Source organism: Clavispora lusitaniae, assembly GCF_014636115.1.
Source record: "Clavispora lusitaniae strain FDAARGOS_655 chromosome Unknown tig00000078_pilon, whole genome shotgun sequence".
Classification (NCBI taxonomy): Eukaryota; Fungi; Ascomycota; class Pichiomycetes; order Serinales; family Metschnikowiaceae; genus Clavispora; species Clavispora lusitaniae.
The window spans coordinates 1,754,466-1,779,922 of record NW_027093977.1 but is presented as its reverse complement, the minus strand read 5'-3'; the positions used below and the strand labels follow the sequence as shown (position 1 = coordinate 1,779,922).

Sequence of the window (25,457 nt, the reverse complement as noted above, 5' to 3'; positions counted from 1 at the left end):
GTACCTGCGGCGCGCGCCGTTATCGTCTGCCGTCTGAAGGTCTGGCCCATAACTTTCGTTCCGGGCCGGCGACGGGAAGATAAGAAAATGGTCGAAGCTCATACTTTGTTACTCGCTGCCGTTTCCAGTTGTGAAAGTTTCGGGCAAACTGTTTTTTTCGGCTTATGTCAGACCGTCGTTGAACTGGCATGTGCTACTATGCAGTCCTCTTCTCCATCAACACTCTATTGCGTCTACAAACCCCACACAATTTTCAGTCACCCAGCACATGTCTGACGAACCTTTGCTGCTGTCGGACGAACTGCCGTCGGTTTCAGTTCTCCATCCCAAGGTACTTCTTCTTTCTGCCGGTCTCACGGGAGCTGCAGCTGCGTCGTACTTCTTGTATGGCCGCTACGTTCGCCGAGTGAAGACGTATCTTGATCTCACCCCAGCCATACTAGATGGCCAGCGCAAACTCTACGGAAGAGTTACTCGTGTCGGAGATGGTGACAACTTTCGTTTTTTCCACACTCCAGGTGGTGTTTTACTCGGCTGGGGCTGGCTCCGCAAAATTCCCGACACACGCTCTGGACTCAAGGACCAAACGTTGATGGTACGTCTCTGTGGTGTGGATGCGCCGGAACGCTCTCATTTTGGCAAGCCGGCGCAACCTTTTTCTGAAGAAGCCCTTCAGTGGCTTCAGCTGTATGTGGGCGGCCGCAGTGTGACCATCACGCCTTACTCCATTGATCAGTATAAGCGGGTTGTCGCTCGTGCTCAGGTGTGGCGATGGACAGGAAAGCGCGATGTAAGCGCAGAGATGCTACGGAACGGGCTTGGCGTAGTGTACGAAGCAAACTCGGGCGCTGAGTTTGGCGAAAACGAAGGATGGTATCGGCGGCTCGAAGAGAAGGCTAAGCGCCGCCGGCGAGGCATGTGGAGCTTGGGGCTGAAGTTGATTACGCCTGGCAACTTCAAGCGCCAGTGATGCATGGACGTACTCGTCTTTCAGGTCCGTCAAGAACCATACCCGGCTGTGCATTATAGTCAACTCACGTGGCATTCTAGAGACTGAACCGCTCTCATTTTTGCATTTTTGATTCTTATCCTGTTTGGGCGTCTTTCTACGTGGGATGCTTTCACCACTTTTCATGAAACTACGTGATGGTCCCAGTTATACTGACTCGCTACTCTATTTTCTGGTTCCGAGCCGTCCTTTCTGTCGTCAGGCTGAATCCTCATCAGCTGTATGTGCTTTTTGAATCGTATCCTCGTGCTCTTTATGTTGGCATTCTTCCTTTCCTCATTGCATAGCTCTTCTACTGGCCATACTCTTCACAGCCTATCTCGTGTTCTTGTTCTATCCGTCGCCAAACCTTCTGTTCACCTACATGCACCGTCAATTCGTACTCTTTTCTCTGAATGAACTACCTGGCTCATACAAAAATATAGAAGTCTTCCGCTACTGGAGCAATGCGCTTCCCTCGGCACTCAAGCTCTCAGCATGTTCCTTGGTGTCTGCCTCTGCGTAGACCCGAACCGCATCCTCGGTTCCCGAAGCTCTGACAAACATTCTGCCCTGTGGATACTTGGCCACCAAAGCGTCGATTTTCGCTTGCATTCCTGCTGGCTCCACCAAAGTTCTTTCGGCGTTGGTCGTTTTGAAAACAGTGCGGTCTGGAACAACCACCTTCACCAATCTGTTGGGCAAGTCGGTGTACTCCTTATCCCATTGCGCCGGGCTCAACTGCAAGTAGTCGAGTGCAATCAAAACTGCCAACAAGTCCGAAATGGCGTCGCCCACCGTCTGGTTGATTAACCGTGTGAACTCCTGGAGCATGGCAATAGCGTCTGCCTCCTCGTCCGAAGCGGCAGAGTAGCCAAATATTTTCTTCTCCGCTTCCGGCGAGAAGATCACCGTGCCGTGACCATTAGCCTCAAAGTACACACCAACGTCGTACTTCTCTGCCTCGTGGTGCAAGTGTTTGACACCAGTGGACGTGCAGCGGACCGGCACTTTCAAAACGTCTTCGACGTACTTGGTGGCGGAACCGTTAGCATAGGCCGTTTGCACCACGGCAATCTCGAGTTTCAACTTGGCCGTGTCGATTTTCGCCAATAACCTCTGCAAAAACATGGCAAGCAAGGTGGCGATCTTGTCACCGTCCAACAAGCGGAAGGCGCCGTCCTCTGCCTGGTAATAGTGGACCAATCTGTCTGCGTCGCCGTCAAAGGAGCCGTACAATTTCCCGTGCTCAAGCGAAACGCCCTTGGGCGCTTTCTGGTTTGTCTTGACGAAATCGGCGCCACATTCGAAGTTGAGAAGCTCCGGCTGGTCATAGGCGTTGTTCACGAGAGTGAAGACCACATCGTCGCCAAGGTACCGGCCGAGCTCTTTGATCTTGGCGGCGCCCACGCCGTTGGCCGAGTCGACCGTGACTTCAATCTTTTTTCCTCCTCTGTGCATTTTCTGGAAGGCCCTGGCCATCTTGGCATAGTAGCCTACCTCCAGGCACTCGCCAAACGCCTTGTCGTTCGACGTTCTCGTGATGTAATGCAACTGTGGTGTGGTGAACAAGCCGAAATCTTGCACGCTGGTATCCGGAACAGACTCGATGCCGTCGATAGTCGCCTGAGACAATCTTGGCGACGACTCACGCGAGTCACGCGCAACAACGACCCGGGCAGGAACACTGAGGTCAATCTGAAGCTCAGCAACAAGCGCCTCGATGCGGTCAACCAATTGGTCGTGGCTGGCGTTGGCCAAAGCCGTGGCATGGGCTTCCCAAGAGCTTTCCAACATGCTTCCCAACGGATCCACCACTTTGACTCCGTTGTCGGCGGGCGGGTTGTGCGAGGCGGTGATCATTACGCCGATGGTCTTGCCGCCCAAGTACTTCGAGCGCAAGGCGGCGAGAATTCCCACGGTGAAGTTGACGTAGTCCAAGAGCTCTGCTTTCATGCGGAATCCTGCAGTCCCGTAGGTAAAAGCGGCATTGGCGGGTCTGGAATGGCGGGCGGCCTTGGCATTGACTTTGTCTGCTAGCATTGAATGGGATGTTGGTTGGTGTCAGATGTTGATCTATCAGATGTTGATCTGGTGTCAGATGTTGATGACCTGTTAGTGTTGATGTTTGCACCTTTCATATCCGGATGCGAAAAAATAGACCACACTTGGCTATTAATAACCCGGCGAAGAAGATCAGGGCGATTCCGCCAAGCGTGACTTGATAAAGCTTTCGCTTTCTTTTTGTCTGCTAACGGAGTGGCCTGATAAAACGCACTTATGAAACAAGTTCAAGATGGTGAAGCCAAATGACAAGCCATTAATCTATAAAACGACATTTTATGAAAACAAGTTCACAAGATGGCACCAAATGACATGCTATAAATCTACTTGAGACGCATTTGGCTTGATGAATCCATTGCAGTGGATGCTACGGCGTTCACTACAGCTTTGATGATGTCGAATGCTAAGACGTGGATGTTATACGTTAAGAGAAGTTGAAGAGTCTGCTAAAACGTTGATGGTGTCTATTCATTTCGTGGCCTGAGATCGCCTTCTTCTAGTCAACCTATGGCATTTCGAGTCAGATAATTCTGCAACATGAAGTACTCTATTGATCGATGTGTTCACCCATGTTTCGAGACTCCTATTCCGTTGAGTCCTATAAATGAAAGAAATTAATATCGTCTCAAAAGTCAGAGCAATCAGAGTCAAGTCCTCGAAGAACGTCTTGATTTCCAGAACTTAGATCTGTTTCTTTGGGCAATGCCATGGCCTCCTGATTGGAAGGGTGTATGCGCGCACTTAGTTGCAGTCGCTCAAGAAATCCAAAGCACCAATGCAAAAGCCTAGCAAATTTGCAAACTCGTCATTTCACAAAGAATCACGGCCTGAGGCGCCTTTACCAGAAACCAAACCAAAGGCAGGCCCACAGGATGAGTTTTTCTCCGAGTTAGTACAAACCGGAAAACCTAACTGGAAGAAGGCCCCCGCTGCGGTCAAGAACCGCTACAATGGCATTTTCTTGATTCTCTTTTCCATTCCGATTCTCTTGCTTCCAGGCTGGGAATTATATCGCCGGATCAACGGGAAGTCAACGAAAAAAGTGCAAGAAGGTGAGGTTATAGAGGGCCGCACGGTCCGCAAGTTTGACGAAGCCGAGAAGTGGCAAGTGGAACGTAACAGCATCATGTACAAGATTTTTGGCAAGGATTTTTTCCTTGACGGTTTCACCAGCAAAACCATGCACGAAGATGAGGGCAAGAAGAGCTGATTTGGAGCGGTTACCGCCAAGCCTTCCTCGCTTCTTTGACCAGGCGCGGGAGATTAATGTCGTCGAAACGGGAACCGATAGACGTTTCGGGGCGTTCAGGCGACGTAGAGGGCAAAGTGATGCCGGGAGATTTGAGTTGCGAAGGCTTTAAGCGGGGCGATTTGGCGTACGTGCCTGGCGAGTAGAGTCTCTCTGCGGATTTGACTACTGGATTTTCGGCTGACCGTGTCAACTTGGACGATCGGCCAGTGCTCAAGTCCGGTGTTCGGAGGCCACGGAGCGACATCTGGTCGGCGGACTTCTGCAAAGACGACGAGCGCTCTGCGGAATGTTTGGTGAGATGGGACATGTTGAAGACGACAGGGCTGCGCAAACGCGGCGAGTCGGACCGGGATTCCGGAGTTTGTTTGGGTGTGTGTATTTCCCTGCGTTCTGGCGAAATAAACACTGGATGAGATGGGCTGATGCTGGCGATGCGTGTAGGCAAGTGGGTGTATTTTTTCTTGATGACGGGGAGGCCGAGCGATGCGTAGTTTGACACTATGAGGGGAATACGAGAGGGTAGGTACGAGGGTAGATGTTTTGGGGTGGTTTCGTGGCGGTGAAGGGAGTGTGTGACGGGAATGTAAGGCTTGTGAGATTTGTCAGGGTAGTCAGAGCTATCAGAATTGTCAGGGTTGTCAGGGTAGTCAGAGCTGTCCGGATATTCAGAGCTGTCAACGTTGTCAGAGTTGTTATTGATGTCGAAGTGGTCAAATCTAGAGCTGGACTTGTTTACATACATGTCAGTGTTGTCAGTTTCGTGTATCGTGTCTTGTATCTTGACTTTCATACTGATATTCGTACCAGCCGGTTCAATTCCGTCCAGAGTCCTCTTTTCTGGACCACTCTTCTCTTCCAAAGCACTGCTGTCCATTCCGGATCTTTGGTTTCTGTTCTTTCTGGAGCCCTTCTGGATGAGAAAGCCAGGCTCCAATAGGGCACCGCTCAGTTCCAATAGGGCACCATCCACATCGGTTTCCCGTGGCTGGAGATTCAAAAGCGGGCCCGGCACAATGTCCAAGTCGACGATTCGGTCCGTTTTGACACTGATAGGAACCGACGGCGACGGGTCGACGTCAAGGCCAAGGTCCAAGCCGGGCAACGGCGAAGCCACCAGCGGCAGGAGAGCAGAGCCTTCAGATCTGCCGCCAGAAGATCCCAAACCTGAAGATCCTAGACCTGATGATCCTAGCCCTGATTGTCCTGATTTTCCTGACTTTGCCGACTCGGGATTTCCGACGCCAGGCGACGCCAGTGCCACGCGCGACACAGAGGGCGCGCGCGCAAATCCGGGCGCGGCGGCCAGCGCCACGCGAAACGGCCGGAGCGGCGCGCGCGAAACCCGCGCGCTCACGGCGCGCCACGGCACGAGCATGGCGTTGAACGCCGGCGCCACCGTCTCGCTGCGCACGGCGCCCGCCGCATGCGCCGCCTGAACCAACGCCACCGCAGCAGCGCAAAGACGATACAACGCGGCGGCAGGCTCTTTTTCGCCGTCGTCGAGCAAGGCGCCAATCTCGCCGCAGCGGCGGCCAACGTCCTCGGCCACGTGCAAACAGACGGTTTCCCAGCGCTGCACCACCAAGGACAAGTCAAGTTGGGCGGCGCGCGCCTCGAGGTCCAGCCACCGGGCGGATAGCCGCGTCTGGCGCGCCGAAAGCAGGGCGGCGGCGCCTGGAAAAAACAGCGCCGCGTCGTGGGCCACTGCGCGAATCCGCTGCGCCACGAGCTCCATCAGCACGCCTAGTGGGGCGAGCCGCGCCCGCACTCGCGCGAGACAGGCGTAGAGGTGTTGTTCGGTGGGCGAAAATGCCGGCGACTGCCAGTCGCCGCCGCAGGCCACGATTTGCTCCATCAGTGGGAGCGGGAACGTTTCTGTGTGGCCAAAGACCGGGTCTGTTTCGAGCGCCGCCACTTCCGCCTCCACTGCGGGGAGAACCGTGTGGGCGACTTCGGTCCATGCGGCGGCGACGGCGGCGCGGGCGGCCGCTTCGGCTAGGCAAGCCAATGTGGTAGATCTGGACGGTGAAGAATCATTTTCTGGACGAGCAGTGTGCGTGGATCCGCTTAATGTAAGCGATGTAGGTCTGTCTGTTGATCTGTTGATTGCTTTGTTGATTGATCTGTTGATTGGTCCTTCCGCTGATCTATCTGTTGATTTGCCCATTGATCTGTCTAATCTGTCTGATCTGTTTGCTCTGCCTGATCTGCCGGATGCTGAACTTTCTCGATTTGGTCTCTCTCTGTCTTTCCTGTCACTCTCTATCTCTCTTTCCTCCGCCATTCTCGCCGTGTCCGCCAAGCCGAGCCGGCCCTCGCCAAACCACTCAATGGCTGTTTCGGCGGCGGCTCCGCGGCTGGTTTTGGCCGCCTCGAACGCTGCCTCAAGCAAAGCTGCAAGCTCCGCCAACGCAGCGGTCCTCGCGCCATCGTCTGGCTTGGCCCGCACGCGTGCCAAAATGGCCGAAAGCGGCTCGGCAAAGACTGCCAGCGCCGTTTTTTGCAGCCCTTCTCCTTTTGTGTTCAGGCTATTTGCCGCCGTCTGTCGCGTACGTGGAGATATGGTGACGGGCAAAGCAATTGACGGGGCCAAAGTAGGCCGGGTGTTTGATGTTGATGTTGATGTGGCGGTGTGTGCAGGTCTGGCGGTTAAGGTCAGGGTCCATGTGTCAACGAAGAATGAAGAAGAATGAAAAGGAAGGAAGAAGAAGGAAGAATAGAAAAGGAAGAATTGAAAAGAATTGAAAAGATGGAAAGGAATCTATCAAACAGTAGGAAGAAAGATAATAGTTAGTAAAGGTGAGAAAGGTAGGAGAGAGGGTTGAATCATTCAGGTAAGGCTAATAAGCTAGCTAGCAAGCAATGTCATCAGAAAACATATTCAGAAATCAAAATCAGCAGAAAACGTAAGTGAATAAAAAAGTGAGGAAGAAAGTAGTAATGATACGAAAGAAAAGGAGTGAGAAAAAACAGAAAATTAAATGTGGAAGTAGAGTAGAAAACTAACAGTGATATCAAGTTGAAAGGGGAATAGATAAGTTGAAAGGGGAATAGAGAACACCAATATATTAGAAGTTAGGGAAAATGAGTATTGATAGAAAAGAGATAATTAGACGAAGAAGTTCAGTCATTAAAAATTATAGTCCAAAACAGGGATAAATCAGACTAAGATAATCTTCTAATGAAGACAAAAAGAACAGCTAGTAATCGTATTCCGTTCTTCAAGTCCGAATGTTTGCTTTCAAGGATGCTATGCCAAAAAGTGGCCTTGCAAACTGGTACAATGGACGCAAGCATGCATAATTAGGAAGATAAAGACTCGCTATCAACACAATTCATGAAAGTTTTCAGTCAAAAGACATCAGTTTGTTCTGCTTCGAAGTGGGATTACCATTCTCATCACGTAATTGCCTATAATATATGTGTTTTCTACTTGAATGCAAAGCCATTGACCTGTGTTTTCTACTTGAATGCAAAGCCATGGACCTGTGTTTTCAAGCGATCCCAATGAAACCTAAAATGATAATTCTAGACTGACAGAAGTTAGACTTTTGAGCAACTGATGTCTTCAATCGGATTATTTATTGCCATACTCACTGCTCCGATAAAGAAAGTAGTTGATTTTGTGCGTGGTTGCAGCCACAAAAATGGAGTAGCACAAATTGAAACCCGTACACCAGAATAATTCAAGACCCGTACATCTCAAAATATGACACCCGTACATCCTCGAGACACCCGTACACCAAACAAGGAAAAACCCATACATACGAGAACTCACACCCGTACACCATTCACTGAGATCCCTACATCCTCATACTTAAGCCTCTGGCCACCACCAACAATGCTGTAAAGTTTTAATGCTTAGAAACTTCGAAAGTTTTTCTAGTTCTTTATGTTAGTCCACACTCAAATTTGCTTCAGGAATTCAATTTGTAGATTCTTGGATTAGTAGAGACGAAGCAAGTACAATTCTTCTGATGCGGAAATAACGGAATCAGACAAGCTGACCAGTTGCATTTGAAGTAGTTCTATTGCTGTAAACATTTTTTCTACATAGACACTTTCTGAAATTTTTATGCTTGATTCAATGTCAGCCAACGATTAGTATTAATATATTAAAACAGACTATTGACATTTCTCACTCTAAAACTGGCATAATAATTTTAGAAGAATGCTGACAGAATTTAGCTTCAAAACATTTGCATCCATTCTCTTTATATCTTCAAGTTTTACACTACTCATCCCTTTGGTTTCTACATTTAAGGTTTCCTAAAATTAAATCTATGTCTATGTAAAATAGTAAAGGCATTTGTCAATCAAGTGGACAACCAAGGGCTCCCAAGATTTCCGCATAGAAATCCAAAACCTCGGTATGGAAGTCTATCGTATCTTCTATAATCTGAAAAGCAAAAACATTCAGAAACACATTATGTCTATTAGTGAAGGCTTCGAGTGGATTGAGCAAGTTTTTGTCGTTTTCACTAAACTTGGTCAACACATCTATAATCATCTTGCCAAAAAGAAGCATATCTCGTACAAGCAAGTTCTTTTCGGCAATGTCTTCACCTAGCTTTAAGCACCTTTTAAGGCTGTCGAGGCAAAAGTCTCTGTTTTCGAAAGAATTCTCCAACTGGTCAATCAAAAGTGCACTGGCTTGCATTTGCCGAATACATTCTGGATATGCCAAAGACACATAGTTGGTCTCGATGATGTATAAGGAAATTAGATCAGAGCAAGTTTTGTGGGATGAAAGATTTGTGTTTAACATTTCTGTTTCCACGGGAAAATCTTCTTGCAAGTATCGAGAAATGGATCGTGTGCAAATGGGATAGAAATCCAGATGCAAAAACAATTCTGGCCAGAGAACAGAAGACGCAGTTTCGTGACCATTCAGAATATTTTTGGATTCATCAACCAGAATATTTTTCGTGTCTCCAAGTTTGATGATTTTGCTTGCTTGATCTGCTTCATCTGCATAAAAATCCAGCAACTCTTGATTGTGTCTCATGCCAATCCAGATTTTTGTTCTAATATTTGCAAAAAATAGATTAGGTCTGTTTAGGTCTGCAAGTCAGAAATTTCTACAGAACCAATCAAGGTCGGTAAAGCTAGATAGTGGTGTACTCTTTGACTTTGTACTTCTTGACGTTTACTATCGCGATTTTACATGAAACCACTAGTAAATGACAATTACGGGAAGAAATGAAAAGAGTCACCTAGTGCCGAAATAGTAAATCTTCAGTTTTATTGCAATCAATTTTTCACAAGGTTCAATCATGAAATTTCACTGCAACTTAAGAACTCATTATCCGAAAGTCAATCAACTGTAGAAGAAAAGTCTTGACAACAGAAGAATAGGGTCATAAGCCAAAAATGTTAGCATCACTCACATTTCGATGTTCTTCACTCACATTTCGATGTTCTCGTCTAGGTAAGAATTAAGTTGCTACAATAATGCTCAACTTCCATTTGAGCACCACATCAATAACTTCACATTCTCGTGAGGTACAAAGTCAATAAAACAATCGACGGCTAAAAAGGCCAATATGTCGAGCTCATGGTACTAGAGCTTTATCATATATGGCATGGGGTATTTTCGAGCCAGGGTCTAAGTAGAAAAATAGTCGTCGTCAGACGAAAAATCGTCAAACAAGTCGTCGTCTGGATTGATCAAGAATCCTTGTCCGGTCATACTTTCGTAGAAAAGATAGCTCGGTTCCGAGTAATGTCCGTCTCTAGTGTTGGAGACATCCATGGTTCGGCAAACAAAATGCACCTTGGTTTTCCCTTGATTGTATTCTTCTTGGTTGTTGATTTGGGCCTTGTGGTTTTGCACACCCTTCTTTCGATTTTTCTTGTTTTGGGACCTGTATTTCAAGGCGTAAGGAATTGGGCAGAATTTTTTCCTCAAATGCTTCGTATTGCGGTACCACCAAGAGATCTGTGTGGAAATGTCGGGCCCAGCCTTCTTTGCCTCAGCAATAGAGTCGGCAAAGTCATCTACCCGCACCAACGGACTAGGAATCCAAGTAGTGAGGCTTGTAATGAACGTTTGCCAGATTTGTTCGGGAGTAGCAGAGTAGGCAAGGAGATGGTAGAGCAAAGGACGGAAGTTGCCTAGAGCCGCCATTTTCATCAATTGGTTCCGGCGCAAAGTGAGTTGTATCGAAAATACCTCTTTACCTTCCGACTTTTCAAGGTTTCCCACGAGTACATCTTCCACATAATCACGGAACAATAAGACGATGGTGCCCACGAAATCTTCAAGAAGAATTTTCAAGCAATCGTGAAAGTGCATTTCTACTATGGAAGCTGCATTTTCAATCTGTACTGGCAGACCTTCGAACCTGAGTCGGAATTCGTCATACGATAAGTTGCAATAGTCATGATACACAGGAGATTCCATCAGAAAGTTTCTCTTGAAAAGATAGTACCATTCCCGGATATGGGCTGGATGGCGAAGCTGGAACGGACTTAGTTGGTTGAGTTCATCCCGGCTCAAAATCGGGTATGTAACCGCTTCAGCTAGATGTAAACGATGTGGAACAGAAGCCAGTGGCTTCAGAGAAGGGGTTGGAGGATTAGTGGAACGGAAAACTGGAACAAAAAGAGCCAAGCTCGACATTTGTTGTAAAAAAGAAGTCGACATGGGAGACTGTAGATTATCGGGGATGCAGAAGATAGGATGTTAAATACGGCTGCACACAAGAGAGTTATGAGAGTTATGAAAGTTATGAGAGTTCACATTCAAGGTTCATACATAATGTCTGGGCCTCGAGGGAGATCGGATTTTGATTATTGGATTTACTTGGATTACTGGATTTCCTGGATTTGCTGGATTTGCTGGATTTACTGGATTTACTGGATTGGAGACTTGGATTTGGTGGATTGATATTGGCCTTATCAGTGTTTCAGAATGTATGCACACCAGCGTTATCTCTGGTTTTGGCACCAGCGATCTCCGAATCCATGGGGAATATTCCTTCTCATATAGGAAGGTCAGAATGTTCTAATCAATTACTTCTCAATGCCTCTGTCATTAAATCCACTCAAATGACTCTGTTATTAAATCCACTCAAATGCCTCCATCGGTGATGCTGGATAGATCCAAAGGACTGTGATGTATGCAGTTTGTTGAAGTGTTAGGTCCACCATACAGGAGGACCTGGAGTCCAGGTTCCGGTTATGGTACCGTCCAGCCCTCTTGAACTGTATTTGCCTGAATCTTTTTCTTTTCTTCGCCTGAATTCTTTCTTTTTCCTTCGCCTGATTTATTGTCTTTTGCCCACTTGAATGGACTGAACTGTATTTGCCCAATTACTTATCTATGCGTATGAGATAAGACACGTACCCCTATTTACTACGTCTATCAGAATGCTGGCTTCCCATTGTAGTTGGATGCCAGAAAAAAAAGTTCGCACAAAAATCACAATTACAAACTGTACTATATGGACTATATTTGAAAAGGAGTTCCTGGGAGTTCCTGGTTCTAATTAACAGCAGAATGCCAGATTTCTATGAGAGGATGTTGGCCTTTTTACGTGAAAAATTATAATCGATTTGTAGCCGACTGAAGCGATGGATTACAGTATATCTATAATTGGAAAAGTGACAGCGTACGATTTTGCTCATCTTTACATAATGTATGTACAGAATGCATCGACTGCAAAAATTATGAGGAAGACAGGAATCGGCTGCTTTGATATAATGTCGGTGCAGTAGTCAAGGAATTCATTTGGTGTTTCTCAGTTTGAAAGGGTTTTGGTGGTATTTTTAGTGACAACTGATATGATCCTCAATTTCAAAGTTTGTCACCGGTGAAAGTCCATGCGTAGAATTGTCTTCGCAATTATACTAGAACCTGACATCAGAAGCAAAGAGGACACTGTTCTTCCATGGAGAAGATGCGCCTTGCGCGATAGAAGTACATGGAGGACTGGAGTAGAACAGTAGGAATACAGAAGGAAAATAGATGGAAATAGATGGAAGAGGAAAAAAAGAGGAGAGGAGAGAAGAAAATATGGCCAGAGAGAGACATGTCAGCCATGCGGCTGAGGGCAGAAATCGGTTCATCCTTGAATGATTTCATTAGGTATAAAATCCTCGACTTTCCGAAAGTATTTTCATCTTTTTACTGACTTAGTAGAGCCTGGATTGGCTATGGGAGTGTATATGTTCGTGTAGAAGTATACAGATCTGTGCCCTTGTGCTTCAGCTTTATACACTACTGGGCTTCTTGCAAATCAGAGATCAAGGTCTCTACATCAGTGGGATCTAGGAAAACATTTGAGTAGGCAATCAGAATGATCATCCAGAAAATTCATCTAGAAAAATGATGATCTTACTTGAGTCTCATATGAACTATGATAGCAGGTCACGGCATTGTAAGAAAACTCACTGCATTGCCAAGATGTCAGATGAATATAGTTTTTATACCAACTTGGAATAATGGTTGATAACAAGCTATATAATGATATAAAGAATATAATAGATATATGATGATTAATAAATTAGTGTTAGTAAATATTCATGAAGCTATGGACATTTTAGCTACTTCACTTACATATGCTGTTATATATGTAGGTGCATAATTATGCAGCTATGCTTCAACGACGTAAAGATCATACCCAATTTAAATAATAATGCAAGTAATAAACATTATGATAGATAGTGCCCTCTTGAAAAATATCCTAAAGTTCTTCGGAGACCCATCTTCAGAAACTAGTAATTTAGGAAAAAGAATTTTAGATAGTGTGTATACACTGTAGTCTTCTCAACAGTATGAATGCATATATGGTTCCTACTGTATGCATATACGGTTCTACTGTATGCATCTGTTCACTACGTATGCATCTGTTCACTACTGTATGCATACAGATGTGACAAGCAGGATTTTCTATTGTTCTTCGATGCCGGCGTCTTAACACCGACAGGTCAAGGCTTTCGCATCTCCGCGGACGCAACTTCATCTGCATGGCCGTTTTCTGTCATTGGATGCCGCAATGACGTGATTACTTGCGTCTAACAATCGGCTGTCAACGACATGACAGCATAGCAACGGCATATCTGTTGCATCTCATCTCCATTAGATGAAGGAACGCTTAGTTAGCAGTACCGCATAAATGAAAAGCCGAATTAAACCAAAACTCTAGCTGAAGAAGAAGACAAGTAATGAAAGTGCTCGAGTTAAATCTCATCCGTAATTTTCTCTTCTTGTTCTCCACATCAAAGTATATATCATAATGGTTTGTATCTTCCATTATTAGATCATCTTTCCTCAACTCCAATTGAACTTCATTTACCCAACGTCCATCTGACTCAACAGCAGATCCTTACTTAAGCTCTCTGTGAGTTTCAGGGCCACCATTATTCCAGACTTAGCAGTGATTGGATGAGCTAACCGAATGGTGTCCACTTTATGCATTCTTGCTTGTAGATCGATAACCAATCCAGTGGACATAAGAATAAGCTTGTGTCTTCACGACGAAGTTGGGTGGGGCATCTTGAAGGCTTAGAATTGATAAATGATCCTTGGAGAAGAATCCATAAATAGTGATTTTACTTGAGTCTCATATGAACTGGCTTTTCAAGATGAGCGTATGGCAATTACTGAAGTCAATAAACGTGGCCAATATCAGAGAATTGCTCAGAGTATGGCCAAGATATCGTTGGCGATAACCATGCCGTTCATACGGCACCTTTGAAAACCTTCTGAAAGCTAAATTGACATCTTTGAAAACCTTCTGAAAGCTAAATTGACATCTTCGAAAACCCATACCCGAGACACACATTTAGAAGAATGAGACTACTGTAGCTTGTTTTCATCACCGGGAAAGGTACCGGGAACTTTCGAGTTACGAAACAGAGAGAATAAAGCGGATGTTAACAACATACTAATGCATATGTTTCTGTAAAATATCACTTTATTTTTCCCAAGTATATTCCACACTGTTTTCCCCATTCTTTTCCATTCACGAAACTAAATTCTTTCAAATTTCCCCAATTGCACTCACCGAAGATACATTCTCAATCTCTTCTTAACTCTGGAATGCCAGCTGGAACGTTTATAGTGCCGAAATATATTGTCCCCGTTTTCAGAGTTTATTGGTTTCAACTACACAATCTGGTGATGTACAAAGTCAATAAAACAATCGACGGCTGAAATGGTGGCCAATATGTCGATCTCATGCTACTAGACCTTTCTCATATATGGTGTGGGAATTCGCCTAAGTGGTTAATCGGAAAAAGAGCCATCTTCAGACGAAAAGTCATCGTCAAACATATCGTCATCTGGGTTGATCAAGAATTTTTGTCCAGTCACACTTTCGTAGAAAAGATAATGGTTCGGTTCCGAGTAGTGTCCTTCTCTAGTGTTGGAGCCATCCATAGTTCGGTAAGCAAGATGCACCATAGTTGGATTTTTATGGTGTTCTTCTGCAACCTGGGCTTTCTGGTTCTGCTTTTTCTTTTTCCGGTAATACCTGCGCTTGGGGCCTTTCTTCAGGCTTTCGGAATTACATAAGTCCCTTCTCTTATCCTCCGTATTGCTGTACCACCAAGAGATCTGTTTTGATACATCAGGCAGATGTTCCTTTGCCTCGGTAATAGAGCCAGCAAATTCCATTACTTGCTCCAACTTTGACTCCGGAACCAGAGATACAAAGATCCGAATGAACGTCTGCCAAATATCTTCAGGACTAGCTGAGTACGCAAGAAGATGGTTTAGCAATGGGCGAAAGTCTCCCGCAACAGCTTTTCTCAGTAACTCGTTTTGGCGCATAGCGATTTTCACCAGCCTTTCTACCTCATTTTCCATCTTCTCGAGCTTTTCAAGAAGCTCGTTCTCCACATACTCACGGCTGAGGAACAAGTTGGGTTCAACAAAATCTTCAAGAAGCCGATGCAAGCACTGGCTGAAAAAAACTTCAACCGAGTAAACCACATGTTCAATTTGAGCAGGCAGACCTTGAAATCGCTGTCGGTACTGGTCAAGAGATAAAGTGCAATACTCATGGCCCGTACGGACTTTCCTCAGAAACTTTTTCTTGAAGCAATAGTACCATTCCCGGATAAGTGCTGTATCGACAAGTTCGAACGGATTGAGTTTATCCATGTCATTGAGGCACATATCCGGATAGGGAAAGGTGGCCGCTTGATGTAAGGGTTTTGTTCGAACCAGTCCGGAGTTCAAAGAGGGCAGAGGAGGAGTAACTTCAGTGGAAGTGGACACTTGCCGGGAAAGAGACAAATCGGACATTGAAATAGGCAAATCGGACATTGAAACAGGCAAATCGGACATTGAAAGAGGCAAATCGGACTTTTGATCGGACTTTTGATCGGACATTTGATGAGGAGCAGAAGTCGACATTTGAGCAGTCAACTCCGATGTGGATGTAGAATTAAAATAGCCAATTAGATCTGGGCACCACACTCAAGGAAAATATATGCGGAACAGTTTCCTGCTTCAGCCAGTTTCCTGTTTCAGCCAGTTTCTTGTCTCAGTCGAATTCTGTAATATTCGTTCTCATAGCCGGAAATTGCTACCGTAGAATTGTTTGGAAACCATCTATATTTTGTTTGGAAACCATCCATATTCGCTCTAGTGGAGAATCCTCAAGTGTCGTGTATGTTGAGAACAAGAGGAATGTGCACACTGGCTTATAATTCTCCATTGTACAATGACACGGCGTTTTCAATACTCAAGACATCACTAACACATATTTCTGCGGACTCCAATGCATCTGCATTGCCGTTTCCTGTCATCATTGGACATACTCAAGCAGCGAAGTAATTACATGCATGAAACTATGTGACATGTGCATGACAGATGTACAGCTACATCATGTCGGTGCTGCCATGTCATCTCTAAACGCCGTTCTATCATCTTAGACGAGACATTTTATTACCTCCGTATACAAGATCACGGATGGATTCAGGATCATCCCGATACATCAATCGCAATACAACTCTAAACCTGTAATATAACAAATAAGAATATTAAGAAAGTAGTAAATATGAAACCAAATAAGAATATTAAGAAAGTAGTAAATATGAAACCATATAAAGTATCTTTTCTATTACCATTAATTAAAGCATGATGTCCCATAGTTATAGTAACACCTGAAGCTAATAATAGTATAGTATGTAATGAAGGTAATTCACTAGGTGATATAGGTTCTATACCAGCAGGAGGTCAAGCCATATCTATTTCCATAGTAGGATTTATTGAAGAATGTAAATAAGCTCAGAATAATGAAACAAATATTGATATTTCACTAACAACGAATAAATAGAATCCTTGAGTTAAACCATTTTTAACTGCTTTAGTATGATCTCCTAAATAAGTACTTTCAGCTACAACATCTTTAAATCATAAAGTCGTTGCTTACAAATGTCCAACACCTAACCTCTCCAGTTCCCTCTATCGGATTTTCTTTTAACTCATGGATTTACACTCATGGATTTTCTTTAAATCATGGATCAATGTATGAATCATAAAGCTGACTGCTGCTTATATACTTGTCTCTTATCTAGACCATTGTCCAAGATGGCTCATGACGTTTGCTGAAGCCAATCAGGACTGCCCATGGCATTGCTATGGCATGCTAACTTCTATTGTGCACGACATTCTCGACAAAGATGAACGGCGATGTTGTTGTAGCAAAGTAATTATAGTTTAACAAACGCCATTGTTCCTTTAACAAAGAAGAACGAACGGCGTTTGGAAGGTAATAGAGTTCAAACGCCACTGCCAAGATATTCGATAATAACGGCATTGACAAGTACCGCTCATCCAACACTAAACAATATGCCAGAGTATCCTAGGAGGTCCATTGAAGTGGGATGAAGAAATGAGAGGTTAGATAGTGCATGCATCCCTGTAGCTGGTTCTCAACATAATAGACCTTAAGAGAAGAGAAGAAAGTCAGACAAGAGAAGGAAGTCAGACAAGAGAAGGAAGTCAGACAGTTAAGAAGACGGGAAGTCCCGAGAGTAGATAAAGGCAGGCCGCGGCGAGGCCGCGGCAAGGTAAAGGAGATAGAGAATACCGGTGTGCATACATATCAGTAGTTGGTTCAGAAAGAGACGGTGTCGGAAATCTCCCGATCTGAAATCACCAGATCACTTCCAACATACCGGCGTGCATATATGTTATAACCCCGCTATTGTATTTCAAGTATATAAGACGGTACTTCTCCGGTTCTCCGGATTCTTTGAATCCCCTTAAGTAGGAATTTCTTCAAATGCCCCCAACTGCAATTGAGGTTACTTCAACCCCTTCCTTAGGAGAGTCTGGATTGCCAGCTCGAAAGAAGGCGGTTTATAGAGCAGAAGTGTATTTTCGCCATATTCCAACGGTTGACAATTACAATATCAAAAATCTTAATCCCTTTGAGCTTGAGGATCCAGCTTTTTTCCCGGAGTGGTACTACTGCTTCAAACAAAAGTTTCTGAAGGCTGTACCTACGGGTCGTGACTATTGCACCTTATCTTTTGACGAGTACAAACTGAGATTCTATGGTGAGCAGGATGTAATTAATCATGTGTCTTGTTCGGTTGACTTGTTCTTTTCGCAGTGTTTGATGCAACTTCTTGAAGGCAAGCGTTTTGGGAAGTATTTCGAGTACTTCACTCGTGAATATATTGAAAACGAGACGATTCCGAACATTGATGTGGAAAGCCTTGAAAGTAGGGTGAAGATTACTGCACGTCAGGATTTATTGAAGAAATGGGCAGTTCAAGGCAACTATATGCCCTTGTTAAATCATCTTCTTGCGTTTTCATCGACTCCACAAACTGTCTGGAAGTTTTTCATCGAGGCCTTTGCTTCGAAATTCAGAAAGTTGACTTGGTCTCAAAAGAAAGATTTTATTCAATGTATAACTGACGCACAGAAGAATGGGAAAGGCATTACAAATCAAATCAGAAGTTGGTACGAAGAGATGCAAGAAGATATGCTGCCATGGCGTCCGAAATAAGACCTGACTTGAAAACACATTGAATCGGACCGGAAAACATGCCACAAATGTCAACAATCGGTGTAAAAAGAGGAAACCTTTTCCACCAAATTGGGAGCCAGAGAATCCACTCACATGTTCTCTCATTGTTCATCAACCCCAAGGGACACTATTCTCTATCTCATTGTTCTCTAAATCAACTTCAAGAGGTATCATCTGACTATTGACACATATGATCCAAGCTTATGTTCAGAATCATAGATTCCCTCTATGCTGTAAGGTTACTTCTGTAGATTTAAGTGAGATCAAACTTATTTCGGATGGATTTCAGACCATATCAAGTCACTAAACAGTGCAGATCTGTCCTGCCAATTGTTCCTATACTGATCTGCTGGACCATTGGATTGTCTGATCGGACTACTACAAGCATAGAGCTGATATGCACTGTGTTACTGTATTCATATACGGATGAGTTGTCTATCTATTATATGATTCTAGACATTCATATACAGAAGTCTTGTAAAATCTATTGTCTCTCTTCCCCACTCATTGTCCACTTTGATGTTCCCTCTGTTTCCTCTGCTTCTATTATTTCTTGGAAGGTTATTCCTAGTCTGTCCTAGGATATTTCTCTAGGACAATTTTCTAGGGCAATTTTCTAGGACAATTTTCTAGGACCATTCTCTAGAACAATTCTCTAGGACATTCTTTTCAGGATTTAACTAACATCACTATCAAAGTCCACTCAATTTATCGGCAAAACTTACTTCGTTCGAGACCATTCATACGATATTCTCCACTAATTAACGATATTCTCCATTAATTAATAACACGTTCTTTGGCCGGGTTTTAGCATATTATGCTGTACCGTGCATCTTATATTTTCTTTAGTACTCATTCCTCAATCTCTTAGTCTGTCTCTTAGAGCTCTGCTGTCAAACCGTCTGACACTAATAGATTGATCTCTGACTAACAGGCATGAGTTCTGACTTTGCACAAGTACTTTACGTCTATGCCACAACTATTAACGATCAAGAGAGAGCCACATGACTAGGTTATAGAGTCACTATGCTTCAGGATTACAAAGTTTATTGAATCTTCTTGCATGGATCACAAGTTCAAACAATGGCACACTTACACTTTCCACACATACTAACTCTCATATCTAGTATTCTTTTCTAGTAGATCCATGTAAGTTTATGAATACATGGGCCTTTGGTGCTCATATAATCCTCTTGATAGCTTGACAGAGACTAAAGGAACAAATGTGAATCAGTCAGTGAAGAGGAAAACCAAAATTGTTCTCTTCTGAGCAAGCTCACTGAATCAATATTGAAGTCAGCAGGATATCCAAACCTGGATGAAATATCGCTTTAAGCAACTTCTCGATTCTTTCGTTGTGAAAAAATCTGGCTGACATAGAAAGTAATAGGGCATCCTAAATCAAGATCTGCTAAACATCGTCAAATCACCTTGTTGAAATTAATGATTAGAGCTGTTGGTACTGATTATAATGAAACTATTGTAACTGTTTAAGTCTATAATTAGCCCACCTTTCTATATGGTAAATTTACTGTAAAGACTGATTGCATCAAGTAGTCTGTGGAAAAGGTAACTCATTTCTACCAGTTTTTCTCACTTACATTGTTTTACACAATTTTCCCTCTGGTTGAAGTGCCTTTATTTTCTCGATTGGTCGATTCAATCGTTAAGTCAAGCCCAAAAAAGTGCTTCTTATTAAGAATCAAAAATTTTTCGTCGTCACTTTTTCGACACAAAATATCTTGTCTAATCTTAATTTTCCTACTCCTACTTGCCTGCATCACATCTCATCTCATTTTCTCTCCACCTCTTCATGGCCAAGGCACCGAAAAAAAAATTCTCCGCCAGCCCTGCAGGCCCCACTGTGGCTGCCGACAAACACATGAACTCTGTGTTCAAGTTCAACACCAACCTCGGCCAGCACATTCTTAAAAACCCGCTTGTCGCACAAGGCATTGTGGACAAGGCGCAAATCAAACCCAGCGACATTGTGTTGGAGGTCGGTCCCGGAACAGGAAACTTGACCGTTCGCATCTTGGAGCAGGCCCGCAAAGTGGTGGCAGTGGAGATGGACCCGAGAATGGCGGCGGAGTTGACCAAAAGAGTCCATGGAACTCCGCAGCAGAAGAAGTTGGAAATCCTCTTGGGCGACTTCATGAAGACGGACTTGCCGTACTTCGACGTGTGCATCTCCAACACGCCGTACCAGATCTCGTCGCCGTTGGTGTTCAAGCTTTTGAACCAGCCCAAACCGCCCCGCGTGTCCATTCTCATGTTCCAGCGAGAATTTGCTTTGCGGCTTTTGGCCCGCCCGGGCGACGGCTTGTACTGCCGCTTGTCGGCCAACGTGCAAATGTGGGCCAACGTCACCCACATCATGAAGGTGGGCAAGAACAACTTCCGTCCGCCTCCACAGGTGGAGTCTTCTGTGGTGAGAATCGAGGTGAAACAGCCCAGACCCAACATCGACTTCAACGAGTGGGACGGCTTGCTCCGCATCTGTTTTGTCCGGAAAAACAAAACCATTGCGGCCGGCTTCAAGTCCAACAACGTGCTTGAGATTTTGGAGAAGAACTACAAGACGTTTTTGGCCACGCAAAACGACGACGCCATGAACGTCGATTCCCAGGCGGACATGACGGAAATAGTCAAGCAGAAAATCGACACCGTGTTGAAGGAGACGGGCTACGCCGACCACAGATCGGCCAAAATGGACCAGACAGATTTCTTGAAGCTTTTGTATGCCTTCCACCAGGTGGGGATCCACTTTGCCTAGCCTAGATGTTACTGGGTCACGATACTCTGTAGGGGTATATTGTATACTAATGGAAGCACAATGTGGAGGTATCGTGTAGGAAAGCATTTATGTTGTGTGGAATTTCCAGATGATGAAACATGATATGGGGAACAAGTTATGCGGATTAAATATCTTAGCTGAGGAGTCGACTATTCGAAATAGCTGTTCTTCGAGTTATCAAGCTAGGAGTTATTCGATTGCTATTGATTGTAATATGCCTGTTTACTTGATCGTGGACATTAGAGCTGTTCGGTTATAGTTTTTTATTTAATGTGCCAAGTTATTCGATCAGCATTCATTTTATTTAGTGCTTCTGAAAGTCGATTTATCGATTTGCCATCTGTTGTTCGATTTCGATTGGCGATCTTCGCTTTTATTTGATTTTCTTATTAGTCTGCTTTATTCGTCTAATCGATCTGCTCGATTTTGGATTCCAATGATCTGCCCCATTTATTCGATTTTGCCATTAAATCCATCTGCTCCGACTTTAATTTAGTCCTTGGTTCACTTATGTTAGTCATCTTTATTCTAATTCCTTCTCTTGCATCAATCACCCACTATATTCGTTTCACATTGTTCACCTCCAATTCGGTCCTCGATTCATCTGTATGCCATTTTTTCTAAATCAATCGTTTGTTCAGTTACATACTCTTCATTCATCTATTATTCTCGATCACATTACATAATCAGATTACACATTAATTCTGTCTCTAGTCAGTCAAATCAATCGTCTATGTCGTCTGGAATCCAACCTCTATATCATGGTGGGTGAGCACCATACTTGCGCTTAACAACACAAGATCTTCGTGGCTAACAGCATCATTGGATTCGAAATCGCAGACAGGAGAAAGAATGGAAAATGTCGAGTGTATCCGCTCCTTTTTAAGCCGTACGAAGCAGTCGTTCACCAATGTTCCACATTTGTATCCGGTAGTAACTTCTTTGGAACCAGCCTTGAATATTTTCTTCACCGAATGTCCGACGAGACTGTTATCTTTCTTCACTTTCTTGTCTGGAGTCAAATCATCGACAAGACTTTCCGACTCCGGCGGAAGTAGGTACAAATCACTTCTGACATGGCTTTTGGACTCGTACCTACCACGAACGAAGCGGTATTTTTTTTCTCCGAATCCAATGTCTGCAAATGAACGTGTGTTGTGCAAGATCACAATCACTTCAGTCGAATCGAACTTGAGTGTGAATCTGGTATAGTTTCCAAACGTCCGCATGAAAACATCAGCAAAAAGCGTCTTATCCACATCGTCGTAAAGTCTGTCTCTCGATTCCGGCGAGGGAATTCCTCTATAGATCTTCATGTATTTGGTATCGCCAAGTCCAAGTCCATAAACTCGTTTCAGTACTAGAAGAGGCAATCCTTTCGCCTGATTTTGGACTTCTTTGGCATGTAAGAATTCCTGCTGTTGTTTTTTCGGAGACAAGGCTTTGAATTCCTTATACATGTCAAAAGCAGCCTGTGACGCAAATGCCCTCAAAGCTGAAGACATGGATTTGGTAATGACAAATTCACGCATGCATAACTGTGGGCCATCATTATTCGGGAACTGTGGGCCATTTTCTATGCCAGTCTTTAGGCCATCGTTTTTTATCGGTTCCTTCACGTCTATGGTATCTTTCATGAAGGTGACATTTGGTGGCGATAAAATAGATAAGTAGTATGAAGTACAGATACTGTCAAACTGCAGGCTAGGAAATAATCCGGGGTCATTATGAAGGCAGAGGATTTTTGGACCAAAGATTTATAAGACTTATGAATACAGGGACAGATGATTATATAGATAACGGAAGCCAGGTCACTGGAAAGAGAATAGATAAAAGTACATGGAGGTAAAATGTGCCATAAACTCCAGGGTCCGTATCGGTCTGTTCATACAGGTCAATGGACTTGACCGCCTTTATTTCATCATGCTAATTTGCCAGCTCAACCATGGTAATTATCATAAAAGCGTGCAGAAATACCCAAGAACTTTATATTTGACATTGTTTCGTGGACTTAGTACTGGATTTAGTACTGGATTTAGTACTGTCAATTTAATACTCCATCGTTTTTGTTTAATTTCGATTTTTAGTGTCGTATGACTCGAATCTTCATTTCTTTGATATCTGTGAACCTTGCAGAGATGCATTATTCTATGATGATAGTATGTTATTGTGATCAAGAGATGACTAACGTTATCGTGATACCAGTAGACCATATTCTGTTCACTGCTTCTTCATCTACATTCTTCTATCAATGCCTTGAAGCGTCAGCCTCATCAATTCTATACTCTATCTTCTTTTTGTAGTCTTTGAAGTATCCTTCTCCACCACTTCGCCCACTCCTCCAGACTCCTCGAGCTCTTCCTCTGTGACCCGCAAAACGTCTCTTCTCTCCCAGAATCTGTCCTCACACAAATCGAAGGCCGCCTTTTTCAAGTACTTTCCACGGGCGTCTCTGTTGCTCGAAATGGACCACTCCAAGAACTGTGGGCCTGTCCGGATGTAGAACGAACGCAATGTCTCGAATGGTTTTGGATGTGGAAGCCAAGGTCTTGGGTCGGGCACCTCTTCTTCCTCCTCTTCTTCCTCTTCTTCTTCCACTTCCTCTTCTGCTTCCTCCTCTGGTTCAACCTCTTCTTCCTCGTCTGAATCGTCTTCATCTTCATCATCGTCTTCATCTTCGTCAGAGTCCACAATCTCCTCGTCCAACGCAGACAAATCTTCCCACAAAACCTTGACCCCGTCCACCTTGTTCAAGTCGATTGCATACATGGAGTCCAACGTGAACTCGTGTTCGCCCCGTTCAAAAATGCCTCCGAATATGTAGAGTGTATCGTCCACCACACAAGTGGTGGCATTGAACCGAGGATGTGGCAACTGGTTGACCACGGGGAAGTCGGCCTTGTTTTCTTCCTGTTCTTCCTTCTCTTCGAGCTGGCGCAACCGCTCGATCTGGCTCACTTCCTCGGCCTCTTCCGTATCGTCGTTCAACTTCGCCTTGGCCAAAATCGAGTTCAAAATGTCCTCCAAGTCTTCGTCTCGCGTTTTCTCCTTCACTGTCTCCTGCTTTCTCTTCTTGCGTGGCTTCAATGTGAGATTGTACCACCGGTTTGTTTCCGTCTGGTACGTCATGAGCGTGTTGTAGAACTGCGACTCGAGCTTCTCCTCGCTCTCGTCGTAGTCGTACACACCTCCAAAGGAAATGCCTCTGTTCTTGTGGAAAACCATCGAGCAACCGACTCGAGGCGAAGGCTGGAACCCCTGCTTCCGCCGGCGCTCGAACCGGATGCCCTTCGGGTCGGCCTTCATCTTGACCAACCACGTGTCGGTCAACACTTTGCCCTTCTGTATTCCTTTCTTCATTTTCGTTTTGGTGTATCCACCGTAGATCACAGCGCCTTCTGGATGCGGAATAAGAGAGTGACCGGACCGGGCGTCGGGAATCGAGTGTGCCGGCGGGAACTCCGCCTGTGTCCACTTGTACGTGGAGATGTCAAAGAGCCACATGTCGTTTAAGTAAGTGGTGGAGGCACCCAAGTCCCGGAAACCGCCGTGCAACACAATGTAGTTTTTCCACACACACATGCGGTGGCCGGACCGAGCCGAGGGCCCCTTTTTCTGCTCCACCTTGTCCCACTCTTTGGTTTCCGCGTCAAGAATCCACGTATCTCCATAGTGGTAGAAGGTGGCCTGTTTGGGCGACGAAAACTCGCCGCCAAACATCAACACCACACCTGATGGATGGGCACACATGGCATGGGACGACCGAGGCAAGGGGGCGTTTTTCGACGTGATTTTGCGCCAGGTGTTGTTTTCGATCGTGTAGGTGTACAAGTCATTGTAGAAACGAGACTTGGAGTCTTCGGTGGCTTCTCCGCCGAAAAGAATCAACTCTCGCTTTCCCTGGAGCGGGCTGGCCACCATTGCCGGATTGAGCCGCTTTGACGGTCTTTCACACACGTCAATCAGAACCGCCATGAGCTCTTCTTGTTCTTTGGCATACTGGGCCAAGATGGCGTCGATATCCTGGTCGTCTTCGTCATCGCCGAGCTTCTTGGCCAATTTTTTCTGTTTGCCTTCGGCCTTGGAGGCGTTTTTCTTTTGTTTTTCTGCCGCACGGGCCTTCTTGGCCTCTTTGGTTTTCTTGTCTTTCTTAGCCATGGAGATGAGTGCGAAAGAAAATGAGATTGAGTAGAAATAATGATTATGAACTAAAAGTATGAAAATCAAATGCATTAATTAAAATAATTGAAATGAATTAAAATAATTGAAATGAATTAGAAGATTAAAATAATTGAATGCATTAGAAGAATTAATAACTTGATAAAATTATGAGGAAAATGATAGTGATACATGTTG

The 25,457-nt window shown here is 44.6% G+C and overlaps 11 protein-coding genes across 11 annotated transcripts; 4 read left to right on the top strand and 7 right to left on the bottom strand. All coding sequences in view use genetic code 12, as the record gives it.

Annotated features, from left to right (window-relative positions):
- Nucleotides 1-268: 268 nt before the first annotated feature.
- On the top strand, nt 269-970 carry FOB63_002992 (uncharacterized protein; the record flags this gene model as incomplete). Its single annotated transcript, XM_002615921.2, has 1 exon — nt 269-970. The coding sequence occupies one exon, from the start codon at nt 269-271 to the stop codon at nt 968-970; it is 702 nt and encodes a 233-aa protein (XP_002615967.2).
- Nucleotides 971-1,444: 474 nt separating this feature from the next.
- On the bottom strand, nt 1,445-3,031 carry AGM1 (phosphoacetylglucosamine mutase; the record flags this gene model as incomplete). The annotated part of the gene is made up of 1 exon (XM_002615922.2): nt 1,445-3,031. One exon carries the CDS (start codon nt 3,029-3,031, stop codon nt 1,445-1,447), a length of 1,587 nt encoding a protein of 528 aa, XP_002615968.2.
- Nucleotides 3,032-3,827: 796 nt separating this feature from the next.
- Nucleotides 3,828-4,262, top strand: FOB63_002990 (uncharacterized protein; the record flags this gene model as incomplete). The annotated part of the gene is made up of 1 exon (XM_002615923.2): nt 3,828-4,262. The coding sequence occupies one exon, from the start codon at nt 3,828-3,830 to the stop codon at nt 4,260-4,262; it is 435 nt and encodes a 144-aa protein (XP_002615969.1).
- A 10-nt stretch (nt 4,263-4,272) lies between these two features.
- On the bottom strand, nt 4,273-6,963 carry KAR9 (Kar9p; the record flags this gene model as incomplete). The annotated part of the gene is made up of 1 exon (XM_002615925.2): nt 4,273-6,963. The coding sequence occupies one exon, from the start codon at nt 6,961-6,963 to the stop codon at nt 4,273-4,275; it is 2,691 nt and encodes an 896-aa protein (XP_002615971.2).
- Nucleotides 6,964-8,616: 1,653 nt separating this feature from the next.
- FOB63_002988 (uncharacterized protein) lies at nt 8,617-9,312 on the bottom strand (the record flags this gene model as incomplete). The annotated part of the gene is made up of 1 exon (XM_002615926.2): nt 8,617-9,312. The coding sequence occupies one exon, from the start codon at nt 9,310-9,312 to the stop codon at nt 8,617-8,619; it is 696 nt and encodes a 231-aa protein (XP_002615972.2).
- A 600-nt stretch (nt 9,313-9,912) lies between these two features.
- Nucleotides 9,913-10,953, bottom strand: FOB63_002987 (uncharacterized protein; the record flags this gene model as incomplete). Its single annotated transcript, XM_002615928.2, has 1 exon — nt 9,913-10,953. One exon carries the CDS (start codon nt 10,951-10,953, stop codon nt 9,913-9,915), a length of 1,041 nt encoding a protein of 346 aa, XP_002615974.2.
- A 3,585-nt stretch (nt 10,954-14,538) lies between these two features.
- Nucleotides 14,539-15,672, bottom strand: FOB63_002986 (uncharacterized protein; the record flags this gene model as incomplete). The annotated part of the gene is made up of 1 exon (XM_066102287.1): nt 14,539-15,672. The coding sequence occupies one exon, from the start codon at nt 15,670-15,672 to the stop codon at nt 14,539-14,541; it is 1,134 nt and encodes a 377-aa protein (XP_065958430.1).
- A 1,876-nt stretch (nt 15,673-17,548) lies between these two features.
- Nucleotides 17,549-18,283, top strand: FOB63_002985 (uncharacterized protein; the record flags this gene model as incomplete). The annotated part of the gene is made up of 1 exon (XM_002615929.2): nt 17,549-18,283. The coding sequence occupies one exon, from the start codon at nt 17,549-17,551 to the stop codon at nt 18,281-18,283; it is 735 nt and encodes a 244-aa protein (XP_002615975.2).
- A 1,834-nt stretch (nt 18,284-20,117) lies between these two features.
- Nucleotides 20,118-21,080, top strand: DIM1 (putative dimethyladenosine transferase; the record flags this gene model as incomplete). Its single annotated transcript, XM_002615930.2, has 1 exon — nt 20,118-21,080. The coding sequence occupies one exon, from the start codon at nt 20,118-20,120 to the stop codon at nt 21,078-21,080; it is 963 nt and encodes a 320-aa protein (XP_002615976.2).
- A 752-nt stretch (nt 21,081-21,832) lies between these two features.
- On the bottom strand, nt 21,833-22,738 carry FOB63_002983 (uncharacterized protein; the record flags this gene model as incomplete). The annotated part of the gene is made up of 1 exon (XM_002615932.2): nt 21,833-22,738. The coding sequence occupies one exon, from the start codon at nt 22,736-22,738 to the stop codon at nt 21,833-21,835; it is 906 nt and encodes a 301-aa protein (XP_002615978.2).
- Nucleotides 22,739-23,387: 649 nt separating this feature from the next.
- FOB63_002982 (uncharacterized protein) lies at nt 23,388-25,334 on the bottom strand (the record flags this gene model as incomplete). Its single annotated transcript, XM_002615933.2, has 1 exon — nt 23,388-25,334. One exon carries the CDS (start codon nt 25,332-25,334, stop codon nt 23,388-23,390), a length of 1,947 nt encoding a protein of 648 aa, XP_002615979.2.
- Nucleotides 25,335-25,457: the final 123 nt, after the last annotated feature.